Source organism: Eptesicus fuscus, chromosome 3 (assembly GCF_027574615.1).
Source record: "Eptesicus fuscus isolate TK198812 chromosome 3, DD_ASM_mEF_20220401, whole genome shotgun sequence".
Lineage (NCBI taxonomy): Eukaryota > Metazoa > Chordata > Mammalia > Chiroptera > Vespertilionidae > Eptesicus > Eptesicus fuscus.
In genome coordinates, this window is record NC_072475.1 from 98116110 (window position 1) to 98129753 (window position 13644).

The 13644-nt window shown below is 36.6% G+C and overlaps 1 protein-coding gene across 1 annotated transcript in view; it reads left to right on the plus strand.

The window, feature by feature from the left end:
• Positions 1-13644, plus strand: part of ROBO1 (roundabout guidance receptor 1) — a 449233-nt gene that overhangs the window by 79152 nt on the left and 356437 nt on the right. Inside the window, exon 2 of the mRNA XM_008152276.3 lies at positions 4766-5092. Coding sequence (XP_008150498.2) covers positions 4766-5092 — 327 coding nt within the window. The remainder of the gene's footprint in view (positions 1-4765; positions 5093-13644) is intronic.

Below are 13644 nucleotides of genomic sequence, written 5' to 3' on the forward strand. Positions count from 1 at the left end.
TCATTTTTCCCTGCTTAGACTTGATAATAAATAAAAATTATTATAGATTTCATAGCGATGATGACTGCCATTTATAATTTTTATTATTGAGGTTGACTAGCCACTCATAAATATCACTCAGGAATTGGAAAGTTTCTTTCCTGAAGGTTAAACCTTATGAGAAATGTGAAATTTCTATTTTGTTGTTGTTATGATTTGTAAAGTTATTAGCTCTACCAGCAAGCAGTTCATTTTTTGCTAACCCTATTCATTCTCTTCAGATTATTGTATGGTAACAAGGTATATATATATTTTTTTGAGGTATGTTCCTTAGAAGCAAGGGTCAGTGGGGATGTCCTATAAACATAAAAAGTTCAATGGCTAACCTAGTTTGAGAAATGCTATATATTATACCTGTCTTTTGGCTAATCATAATGTGTATTAGCTAGACTATATAGACTCTGATAACTGCAATTCTTTTTTTGAGCAATACCTATTAACAATCTGAGGAAAGAATATTTCAAAGAGCATTTTGGAAAATTTAGCCTTTATTGGAATAGAATTTAGCCTTTATTGCTTAAACTCTTCTACTGAGTGCTGCTTTATAAAAATCATGGTGAAAACTTGGGCCTGAGTTGATTCCCAAAAGTTCTTCTGGCTGTGGTCCAGCTCTGTGTGACTGTAGGTTAGGCACTGAGACATGAGCTCCCCTGCACTTTGTGGAGTCCGGGTGATCTCTAGGTTCTATAATTGGCTGTTACTTCCTCTATACAGTCTCCCTAGATGGTTTTATTCTCTCCCATGGTTTCAGTCTCTAGGTTGATTCTCATCTACAATTCCAGCTGAGATTACTTTTCTGAGGTCAAATTTGGATATTCAGTTGTTGGCAACTTGTCATCTCCATTTGAATATTCTAGAAGTACTTCAGATGATTCATGTCTCATACTGAATAAATCATCACTTGTTCTTCTTACCAAGCCCCGCTTTTCCATTCTCTACCCTCATTGGGACTACCCTTCACCTATTGCTCAGATCAGAAACTTGAAACCTCCCTGCCCCCTGCTTTTCCATCCTGTGCATTTTTTATTTTCATTCCCCACACATTGCCAGTGAATAGATCCTGATGGTGTTCTGACTAAATATCTCTAGATTCTTTCCCTCTGTCAATATCCAATTCCAAGTTTTGGAATTTATTGCTTGAAGAGTGTAAAAGTATCCTAACTAATCCCTGCCCAGCTTATCCTGCTAAGGTACAAGTTTCATACTACCAATAGCGAGCATTTTAAAATCAAACTTGAGCATGTGATCCCTTGCTTAAAATACTTAAATGTCCTCATTTGCCTTCAGTTGGTTCCAGAACTTTGGCTTGATGTACAAATCCCATTACATTATTGCTTCTAGCTACTTCTTCAGGCACATGCTTTCTAATCTTTGACATGAACCTTACACTGAGGCCATATACTAACCTACCTGCAGGTCTGAGTTAACAAGTGTACCATATTCTTTTGTTGCTGTGCCTTTGAATGAAATTATCTCCTTTCTTTTCTTCCTGATTCTTTTTCTGAGGCTCAAGTTTCATGTCTCAGGATGCTGAGGCAAGGGTTTCATGTCTCAGGATGGCTTGCCTTCTCTTTCTTGCTCAGGTAGTCTTAAGTGTCCTTTCTTTGTGTTTTCATAGCAACCTATGCACCCTTATTTCCTATCTGAATTGGACTTTCAGAATTGAAAATAAAATTTGCTGCTCTTGCCAGTTTGGCTTGATGGATAGAGCGTTGGCCTTTGGACTAAAGGGTCTAGGGTTGGATTCTAGTCAAGCGCATGCACCGGGGTTGCAGGCTTGATCTCTGGCTCCAGGTTGGGTTAGTGTGGGAGGCAACCAATTGATGTCTCTCTCACATGGATGTTTCTCTCTGTCTCTCCCCGTCCCTTCCACTCTCTCTAAAAATCTTTGGAAAAATATCCTCTGGTGAGGATGAAAAAACAGGCAAACAAAAACCCTAAAAATAAAATTTGCTTAAATTGAATATATCTTACCTCAGCAGTTAATACTAATTAATATCCACCTTTCATAATTACAGCCAAAGCAATAGCCAGTACTTTATTATAACGCTTTATTTTTTGAAGTTTTATAGCACTTCTAATTGAATAATTTAAAATCTAATTTGAATTTAATTTGACTTGAATATAACCTTTTTGAGAGAGTATGCCTTTCTAAGTTGTATTTTTTTCTCATGTTGCTGATTTATTTTATCCACTTTTAGAGCCTGGTTTCATTTGAAGAACTTATGCAGTGTATCATGCACAAAGCTAAAGCTATTTGTCCATTTTTGTTTATTAGACATCCTATATAATAAAGAGATAATATGCAAATTAACCCTCACACCCTCACAAGATGGTTGCCTACAACCAGGCTGGCAGGGGGGTTAGTGAGGGACGACCAAATGACTGAACAAGCAGGCTGCGTGGGGCGACCAGGCCAGCAGGGGGGTTAGTGAGGGACGACCTAATGACTGAGCAAGCAAGGCTGTGTGGGGTGACCAGGCCAGCAGGGGGGTTAGTGAGGGATGACCAAAAGACTAAACAAGCAGGCTGCATGGGGCAACTAGGCCGACAGAGGGGTGCAGTTGGGGGCAACCAGGCCGGCAGGGAGGGGGCAGTAAGGGGTAACCAGGCTGGCATGCAGAGGCAGTGAGAGGCGATCAGGCTGGCAGGGGGGGCAGTTAGGGGTGACCAGGCAGGCAGGCAGGTGAGCAATTAGGAGCCAGCGGTCCAGGATTGTGAGTCGGACATCCCCGAGGGGTCCCGAATTGGAGAGGGTGCAGCCTGGCCTGAAGGGGACTCCCCCTGTGCACGAATTTCGTGCACTGGGCCTCTAGTATATATATATTAATTTTACCATATTGATTCCTGGTAGATATAAGCAAATGATATATCTTTTAGTTTTATCATTTATTTCACTAATAAAAATGTTAATTGCAGTAGTCAATAATTAAAGATATAAATAAGCCCCATGTAGTACTTATAGTCTAGTGGAAATTAAATAGTATGCATTTTGGTTACAATTAAAAAAGTAAAATCTTTTAAGTCTCTTATAAAATGCACAGTTATTAAGCTTAAGAACATTCCATTCAAATAGGTCTTTTCCTGTCAGCACTTCATTCATTCAACACACACCTATTGATTATCTGTAGTATGCTCAGCACTCTGCCAAGTGTACAAGAAGCAATTGAGCAGAATCAGACCCACAGATCTTACAGAGTGAGATGCAAAAGACATAGTATTTAAAGCTGTAATTCTGATCATTCTTACCAAGGATAGCTATGCAGTGTTATTTAGGTTTATAAAAGGAGCCTTGAATTGTTGTAAAGATCAGGGAGACCAGGGGTTTGAAAGGAAAGTGGATATAAACTAGGGAAAGATAATTTTAAGTTCAGACCCTGTGGCAGGCAGACTCTGTGGAAGGCAGAAGCTCAAAATATTTGTGGAGCTAACAGAAGATTGGGGCAAAGAAAGCAGAGAAGGGGATGGAACAGGAAGAGTCTGGAGAGCTAGATAGGGGAATGAACAGTCTGGCTCTTGTTGGTCTTGTTAAGGACTTTATCTTAAGAGCAATGGGTTTATTTTAAGAGCCATTGAAATAGTGGAGGACTCGGATTGTATTTACATTTCAAAGCCTTCATGGCTACATTGAAGTAAAGCTATTTAAGAGCTTTCCTAAATCCTGGTGGGGATTGATAGGAGCTTGATCTGGGATGGTAGCTGACTGGAGAGATGGAGATGAGTAGATTGATTTGAGAAATTTGGGGGAGGATGAGGTCACAGGAAGGGAGGTATCAAGGAAGAATTTTTTTCTTTATCTTTATTTTCCATTGAGATTGGAACATTAGATGATAATAGGTTTGGAGCACAACTAAATTAATTTGGGTTTTTAAATTTGAGAAATCTCTAAGAAATTAACCCATTAAATCTATCTATGGTAGCAATAAGGTAGGAGTATTAAAAATGTGAAACTTAATCCCTGTTTTAGAGATTATAATCTCATTGGGAAAATAAGGTATAGACACAAAATGTTTAAATGGCACATATTATCAGGACTTCATTTAATAATGCATGGGATCTAGAATGTAGCTCCTCACCCAATATCCTGTAGCATTTAATATTATATTTAATTATTTAAACTCAATTATTTGACATTTCATCTTTGAAGTCTATTAAAATATCAACATAGTTATTGGAGAGCAATGGACTTATTAATAAAAACTGAAAAAAGTATATATACCGGTATATACTTGTATTATTTAGAAAGATATAAAAGTTTCTATAAAAACTTTCACCATACATTTGAATATAAATGCTCATTAGTATATAGCGTATGTTTTGTTTAAGTGCTGATTGATGTGAGTTAAAAAGGAAATTCTAAGAAGTCATGCCAATTTTTGTAATACTCAACAATTCTCTAACACATTCCTCTGCAAAAGCAGGCACATAAATGGTACAGACAGGGTGATGGGTTCTGAGAGGATTTGTGGACAAGAGATTTGAAGAGCAGGCAGTATTTGTACGGGCAAAGTTTAAGCAAGAGCACTTTCCAAGTGGAGGGTCTAAAAGAGTCAGGAGTTGCAAGGTGTCACGGTGGACCCAGAAGGATTAGTTAGTGAAGAGGGCAGGACGTGTGGCTTAATAGTAGGCAGTGCTTAAACAACAGTGCTAATGCCTCGTCTTCTGTAACAAGACCTTTATTGTTTTCAAGTGATAATATGAAGCTATTTTGTCGTTTCTTCTGCAGGCTCCCGTCTTCGTCAGGAAGATTTCCCACCTCGCATTGTTGAACACCCTTCAGACCTAATTGTCTCAAAAGGAGAACCTGCAACTTTGAACTGTAAAGCCGAGGGCCGCCCCACACCGACCATTGAATGGTACAAAGGCGGGGAGAGGGTGGAGACGGACAGAGATGACCCTCGCTCACACCGCATGTTGTTGCCAAGTGGGTCTTTATTTTTCTTACGAATTGTACACGGACGGAAGAGTAGGCCAGACGAAGGGGTCTACGTCTGTGTAGCGAGGAATTACCTCGGCGAGGCTGTGAGCCACAATGCGTCGCTGGAGGTAGCTAGTAAGTAAAAGGGGCTTTCTGTGTTTCTTGGGGGGATGGCAGAGCGGGATCATTTCCCGTGAGAAGGGCAAGAACAAAAATCAAACCTGTGTCTCAGGCTTTACGGCAGGAAAATCTCTACCTTTGCGTATGAATACAATCCACTCTTTATCTGAATTTACTATTGTATTTCTCATTCTAGCTGTTATTCAAGCTTAATTTGGATTTATACACATTTGGTGAAATATTTTACTTTTTTTTTATTTGGAGCTGTTTTCTGTTGACCATTTGCACTGAAATTGATTCATCTCCCTCCATTGTTAATTTTAAATATATTGAATATAAGTGGTTTTTTTTTTTTAAAGAATAGTGTGGGATATTTTTCATTAAGAGAAATGCTTTTAACTGGTATTGTAAAGTATGATTTTAAACAATTTCTAATTCTTAGAACTCAATTATACTTTTTGGTAAGCTATATCCAGAGATGTATATGCCTCATGTTTTATTATCTAGGCTACGGTAGTGCAACCTGGGAGTGCATGTAAACCTCAGTCGTTCAGTTTCTTTATACAAACACCAAAGGCAGCTCATCTGAAATTACCATAAGAAGAATTTGTTGACTGCTGATTCAATATTTACTTCTAGAGTCTAGATATGTATTATATTTGGATAAGAATTGGGCTTCTCTTATTTTCAATAAACATTTAAGCGGTAGCCAGAAAGTTTCGTTCCTTTGAAAGAATGCCACTGTGTATATATGGCAGAAATTGAGAATTTACATGGATTAGAAAGACAAATGAAATTTAGATCTAATTTATTTGAAGCTTATATATAATTATATGGGAAACTATACATAACTATGTATATATGTAAATGATGATTGATGTCTTCTTATAATTTGCGTTCAAGATTTTAATTACATAATCAGTTTTCATAATATCCAACATTGTCTCCAGCATTCAACTAGAATTTGAATATATAAAGTCAGATAACTATACAATTATAGACATAGAAAGGAATTTAGAGACAGATTATTTTAACTCAATCATATTATTAACGTGGAATCAGCCCCTGGAAATTTAGATGATTTGATCACATTCACAAAACTAAGTAGTACTTAAATTGAGACAATGCCAAAGATGTCCGATCTGAGCATAAAATTTAGAGATAAAAAATTTAAAGTAAATTCAAAACTATGTCAGAACTAGCCATTCACATTTTTAAAAACATTTACTTAAAACTCAGGTTTATATTTCTCTATTCATAGTTAATTGGTGATGAAATTATACTTTCTCATATTGCCTTGATTCTCAGTTTAGTTTATAGAACTAAATCAGTGAAATGAATAAGGTCTATAATTACAACAGAAAGCTATTGCTTTTTATGTTTTTTTAAACCCAACTTTAAATTTAGAGCCAGCAAAAGAAGTTTAAAGGTGCAACTTACAAAAGGACTATGTTTTGATAAAATCATCTTTCAAATGAGCATCTTTTAAACTCTTGACACATTTATATTTAAGGCTAATTATTTCCTGTAGAAATACATTTAAGTTAACATTTGAGAATACATTTAAAGAATCAAGAAAAATGTGCATAACCTAGGCCAACTCATGCATTTGGAAGGTAAGAAACAGGAGATTAGGAGGGAAAAACAGTGATTATTTATTCTTTGAATTATAATTCCTTATAAATGAAGCCTGTACCAAAAGAAATATTCTAGGTCATCTCCTATTTCTGTGTTAGTTCCTATTCTACTTGTATACTTATGGTTGTCAGAATTAAAAAAAAAAAAAAAAAAAGGAAGGTTATAAACTTTAATAGAAGGTCTAAGTGCTCACCCCCAAGTCTTCCTTTTTAAAATACCTCTAGTTTTATCTCAGATGATCAAGATAGCCTTAATGCACCGACTTTCCTCTAATCTGGCTTTTGTATCGATATTTAAAAAAACCCCCACTAAGTTTCCAGTTAACTTCTATTGCTAAACTAGACATTCTATTACCTTGAGAATTAATTATGGAGAAAACTCTTCTTATCTTAGTCATCAAATATAGTATCATGGAATTGAAAGCAGACAAAAGATCATTATGTAACTTTTACCTGAAAAATATATAAATACGTACGGTAGTTTCTTTTTTTTAAAAAATTGTTTTTTTTTTTAGAGTATTATAAATGTCCTCCCCATTTCCTCCCTCCCCACCCCATTTTCCCCCTCTATCAGATTCTGTCCCACCCCAGGCCTTCACCACCTATTGTCTGTGTCCATAGATGCATATAACATCTTAGGTTAATCTCTTCCCACCAACCCATTCCCCTTCCATCTGAGACTCGTCAGTCTGTTCCATGTTTCCATGCCTCTGATTCTATTTTATTCATTGGTTTATTTTGTTCATTAGGTTTCTTGTTCGTTTATTTTGATTTTTAGATTCAATTGTTGATAGGTATTTATTGCCATTTTATTGTTCATGTTCTCTTCCTCCTCCTACTCTTCCTCCTCCTCCTCCTTCTTCCTCTTCCTCTCCCTTTTCTTAAATAGTGCCCTTCAACATTTCATGTAGTACTGATTTGGTGGTGATGAACTCCTTTAGCTTTTTCTTGTATGTGAAGCTCTTTATCTGACCTTCAGTTATAAATGATAGCTCTGCTGGGTAGAGTAATCTTGGTTGTAGGTCCTTGCTGTTCATCACTTTGAGTATTTCTTGCCACTCCCTGTTGGTGTCACTGGGAGGACTTGACCTCCAGGCCAGTTGGCTTTGAGGACCAGCTGTGTCTACAATGGAAGAACTACTGTGCTGGAGACACCCCTATGGAGCAGGACTTGCTTCAGTGGAGCTTTGGTGCTCACATAGTCTGCCCCTTGCGTGTGTCATTTGTGGATACGTAGAGTTGTTATCTGGTATGTTCTGAGGCTGTCTACCAAGTGCACTGGCTCTAGGGCCTCCTAGGAGGTCAAAGTCAGCAACGGCTTGCGGCCACCTGGCAGGAGCTAAAGAGAGATCTGTAGATGGCTGCTACTTATATTGGGCTAGGAAGTATACAGGCAAAGCCCAGCTGTGAAGCAAGGCAGGCTAGTGCTAGTGCTGAGGCTTGGGCCATTTTTGGATAGGTTTGGGGCATGCTGACTCTACCTGCTGCTTGTTTAAGAGATTTTTAGCAAAGTCTGGAGCCTGAGCCAGGACAGGCCATTCGGCCATTCATATGGAAAAGCAGATTTTCATATGGGGATGCAGTTTGGATGGGGAGGGGGTCTCAGAGAATCACCAGGGTGGAGTGAACATGTGGGCAATGCTGATGGAAATTCGGATATGGCTGCCAGTTAGCTCTGCAATGGGGGGAGGTCCCAGCACAAGTATAATGACCCTTGTGAGTACCTCTGTCTGTGAGAAAGCTGCCTCCGAGTTCTTGCCCTGATGCCAGACAATCCAGTTCCTCCTCATATGTTCCTGGAATCCCCAAAGCCACCACCTGGCACTGGAGCTCAGAAGAAGCAAGACTGTAAGTTCGTGTGCAGTCTTTTAAGAAAAACAACTGGGACTCCATCAGCCTCTGTGTCCCTCAGCCACAATCCCCACTGGCTTTTACAGCCTTAAGTTATTGGGACTTCTCTTCCAAGCTCTGGAACCCTGGGCTGTGGGTCTGGTGCGGGGCTCCTCATGGGTGGTCTCTGCAGAGATGGTCTTCCTCCCAATTAAAAGAACTCTGCATACATGGGTGCTGGGCCAGCGGTTCTTTGCCTCTGCCCCTCCTACCAGTCTCAGTGTACTTTCTTCTTTACTTCTCTAGTTGTAGGACTTCCATTCAGCCAGATTTCAGGCAGTTCTGAATGATGGTTGTTCTGCATTCTAGTTATAATTTTGATGTGGTTGTGGGAGGCAGTGAGTACAGGCATTTACCTATGCTGCCATCTTGGTCCCTCCTCAATATGTAGTTTCTTAATACGGCCTAATTCACATATTTTAGTATGATGCACCTCATTATGCCTCCAAGCTGTTTTCAAGCTCCAGAGAAAAAAGAATATTATTATTTACTGAATAAATTGAGTGAGGGGGAAGGGAAAATGTATAATACTTGCAACAATAAAGATAAATTTAAAAAATACTTTAAGATCATATTCAGCAGTAATTCTTATACATGAAAAGGGAGAAATTGTATATTTATCAAATATAGCTTGATATTAATAAGGATAGTTTAATAATAAGGATCCTTATTACTGATAATAATTATTTAAACTCTTGAAAAAAACTGAATAGTGTTTATTTTTAATAGTTTTATACTGTTGTAATTATAATAATTAAAGGCAAGTTTTTTTTTGATACATTAATTATTTGGACATAGATAGCTATGTGGAATAAAATAAATCCTTTGAGTTAAAATGTGTTTTGTGTATTTAAAAAATTTAGAAACTATTATTTAGTAAATTCATGCTTCAACATAATACAAATAGATATGTAGTAATTGAATTCATATGTGATTCAGTTATTTATTTTGGGCAGTGGTTGCTGTTCATTCACCATTTTTAAATGTGTTTGCGTCCTCAAATCAGAAGATTTCATATGTTACATAACTAACCAATGTGTTGGGGGAGGGGGCAAAGAAACATGGGTCATATTTAATGTAGGTTAAATCTATAAAGTTTTTTATATTTAAAAAAATTTTTTTCCTGGAAAATGTTATCACTTTTTAAAAAATTTCCTTAGCCTCGGCATCAGAAGTTCAATGAGAACTATCCTTATTTTTCCCAAAGGCTCAGACACAGGAAGACAAAGATTGCATCAAATTTCTTAGTGAAGCTGTAGCCCAAAATAATAGCATTAACAAAAGTGTCTTGAGGCAACTTTTACAGTACAATAATAGGTAATTCTTTTAAAAACATGTATCTGTGTTTTATTTGCCTTTAAACCAAGTTTTACAGCTGTAACAACAACTGGATTTCTTGGTTCCTAACAATTGTCAATCCCTCAAACATTGAAAAAAATGATATGAATATCATTTACTACCTTTGTTTCTATATAGACATTATAATATTCTTATATATTGTGTTAATATTTACTTAAATTTAAATAATGCACCAAAAGAATTGTATTTATTGTTCATTATTAGGATTTTTAATTTTTATTTGAATCTCAATTATAACCAGGTTAGACACAGTATATAAGGCACTGGCCAACCTTTTGGTGCGGATCCTTGCCAGGTGGTAAAAGCTGTAGTCCTTGTTCTTGAAAACTCAGTTTTGATGCAGTTAAATGGATTCACCAAATTATAAAGTCTAAAAACTAGAATGCTAAGAAATATAGTAGTTATTAACCTAAAGTTTCTACCTGAAATTTTTGAAAGTTTATATCTGTAAAGGAAAATAATTCCTATTTACAGATACATTTTTAAAATTTATTTTCTAATATTTATCTGTCTAAACCAAGAATGATATATCTTGGTGGGGACATTGAATTGGAACATTTAGAAAATATTGCTGTAACTAAGATTTATGAAAACTCACTATTTAATTGAGTTTCAAATTCAGCTTTTACCATGGCCTTGCAAGTAAATTTTTATGTTTGTTTTGTATTAGGTCTATTTGAGAGTCTACTAAAAGGAAATCATTTATGGATCTATTCTCCCATACCCAACATTACTGATTATAAAATTTAGAACTCCATTTTATGCCAGGCACTGTTCTTTGACACAACTTATATTTAATAAGTAATATGATCTTGGGTAATTGAATTGAATTTTAAGAAAAATTAATTTGAACCTTAACCCTTATGCTTTCCACTGTGGAATATGGCTCTCTACGTCATCTGCTAAGCAGTGCAAAGTCAGCATATGGCTATTTGTTTCCCGTTTAAGCTGTTGTCTCCTGAGAAAGATAAATTCTCTTTAGGCGAGGCAAACATCTGCTGGCTGTCTTAGCAGCAAAATCATAGAAGGACTGTCTTTCTTGAAAAAAAAAAAAAAATTCCCCAATTAATCAAAGGTTAAGTTAGCTCACATTTTATTAACTGGCGTGCTTTATAATAATAATTACTTTGAGATGAATGTTTGTATTTTGAATACATTTTGCATACATAAAGATTTCGATACATTACGATCTTTTGTTGTTATTACTATATGATGTTCCTTAAAGTGATTTCAAATTTGAATTATACATTTTTTCTCATTTGGGTGAAATGAGAAAGTTAAGTGACCATGTGTGCTAAGTAGTCATGTATGTACCTAGGTACAATAGAATATCTTTTCAAAATCTGGACCATGGGAGATGGAGGGAAGGATTATTTATAGAGGAAAATAGTTCAGATAAGCAGGTGGAAATAGAATATGCCATTATATTATGAAATATTAATTGATTGCATATGTATGTACATGTGTGTTCACAAACACACACACACATGTTGTTCTCTGATAGACGTTTTATCTTTGAAATTGAACGTTTTATATTTCATCTCTAAAATATTCCTTGCTTCCTCTATTTAATTTGTTTTATCTTTTTAAAACACTTGCTATTTCAAGTGCATTAACCAGATTCTAAAACATTTTTATATATCTTATTTTTGTTTTCATATTTAAAGGAAAAAATTTAAAGGTTCATGTAATTTTATGATTTTTAAAAGTCTTTTTATTTTAATGTACATTTATATTCTAAAATGCACTGATTCTTTGTTCCAAAATTAGTTCATGATTGAAATAATGTATATGAAGTGCATAGCAGAGGGACTGGCACATAATTATAAATCATAAATCTAATTCTTGATGCTGTTGTTTTCAATACTTTTTCTTCTTTAGCTCCAGTATGGTCAGATACGTGGATTACTTATACAGATGCGGTCAGATGCTTCTGACTTCAAAAATAGAGTCAGTTCATTATCAATTTGAAGTTATTTGTGTTACTATACTAACATTTAAATAAAATGATTCAGTAATTAAATTTTCTTAAATTAATTTCTGGCTAAGTAAAGCATGTGTTGAGTATCTTAAATTCCATCTTGAATTTAAATCAGTGGTATGAGAAATTTACCTTGGATCCTCATTGCTAACACAGGATATGCAAATAGTATTGATTTAAATAATTTTTGTTTAAAAACAAATAAAAATAAAACTTTTTGCAGTTGGGATAACAGTCAATTTTTTTTGAAATTTATATATTTACTAGTAGCCCTGCGCACGAATCCATGCACCAGTAGCTCTCTGCAGGGCCTGGCCGCTCTGCGCCCACTGCCCAGAGGCTCTTTGCGGCCCAGAGGCCCATCTGCGCCCTGGCCTGGCCAGAGGCCCATCCGTGGCCGGGCGTGGAATGCTTGCCTTGTAGCTGGAGCAATGACGCAAGCATCCCCGCCCCCCACCCCCCTACCCCGCTCGCTCTGTTCCTGCTGCCCAGAGGCCCTCCAAAGCCAGGGTAGAACGCTTGCCTCATCACCACGGCGACGAAGCAAGCATTCTGCCAGGCTGCTCATGCTGCCCGCTCTCACCGGCCACCCCTCGGGACTGGGGGACTCCGGCGGGGCTGAGAGGACTGGGCGCCGCCATCTTTGTGACAGAGTGATGGTTAACTTGCATATTACCCTTTTATTAGATTAGATTCACTTGCATAAAGAATAAATATTGCTAAGTTTCGTGACAAGTATATTTACTAAAACCTTGTTTTTTTACTGTTGGTCAGAATATATTCTTTTGTTGCTGCCTGCTTACAAGAATAACACAATGATGTGAGTAATAAGTCCATCAGACCACTTGTGGCATCCAAATACCAGATTTCAGTTACATTATGTCTTCAAGCAAATGTGGTGCAAATTTTGTATTTGTTGAAAAGTCAGAGCAGCATCCATTGGATATCCCATCAAGAGAGAAGAAGAAAGCTATCATTTTCTTTTGAAATCACACAAAGATTCTTTTAAAAATTTTTTTTGGGTTCTGTCCTTCTAAAGAATATTTAATATGAAATAAAAAGCAAAAACCCATATTCCATAATCCATGTGAGAGAAGGCAGTGATGATGTGCATAAAGGGAAGGTTTGAGTTTCAGTGGGTATTTTGGCAGAAAAGGACAAAGTTTGCTGACCATTTGAATGGGGATGTTAGAGGAGATGGCTGTGTCAGAGAATGTGCTATTCACTCATGAAAGCTAAGATAAGAAATATCCTATCTTAAAACTATTCTTAGTTAAACAATTAAATTATAGGCTCAAGATATGACCTTTTTAAAAAAATTGTTTTAAATACTCACCTGAGAATATTATTTATTGACTTTAGAGAGAGAGGAAAAGGGGAGAGAGAAACATTGATTGGTTGCTTCCTTATGGACCCTGGCAGAGGATCAAGTCTGGATACCAGTCATGTGCCCTGATGGAAATTGAACTCACACCCTTTTGGTGTATGGGATGACACTCCAACCAACTGAGCCACCTGGCCAGGGATTTGGTTGACTTCTTAACTAGGCAAACTTTTATAGTTTTTTCTTCATTTTACATAACTGTTACATATTAATATTTAGCAAATTGTAGAAAGATCTTAGAGTCAGGGACACATTTCACACTTTCTTTTCTTTATTCCTAATCACAGGTTAAGAAAGATAATTAATAAGCTTATAG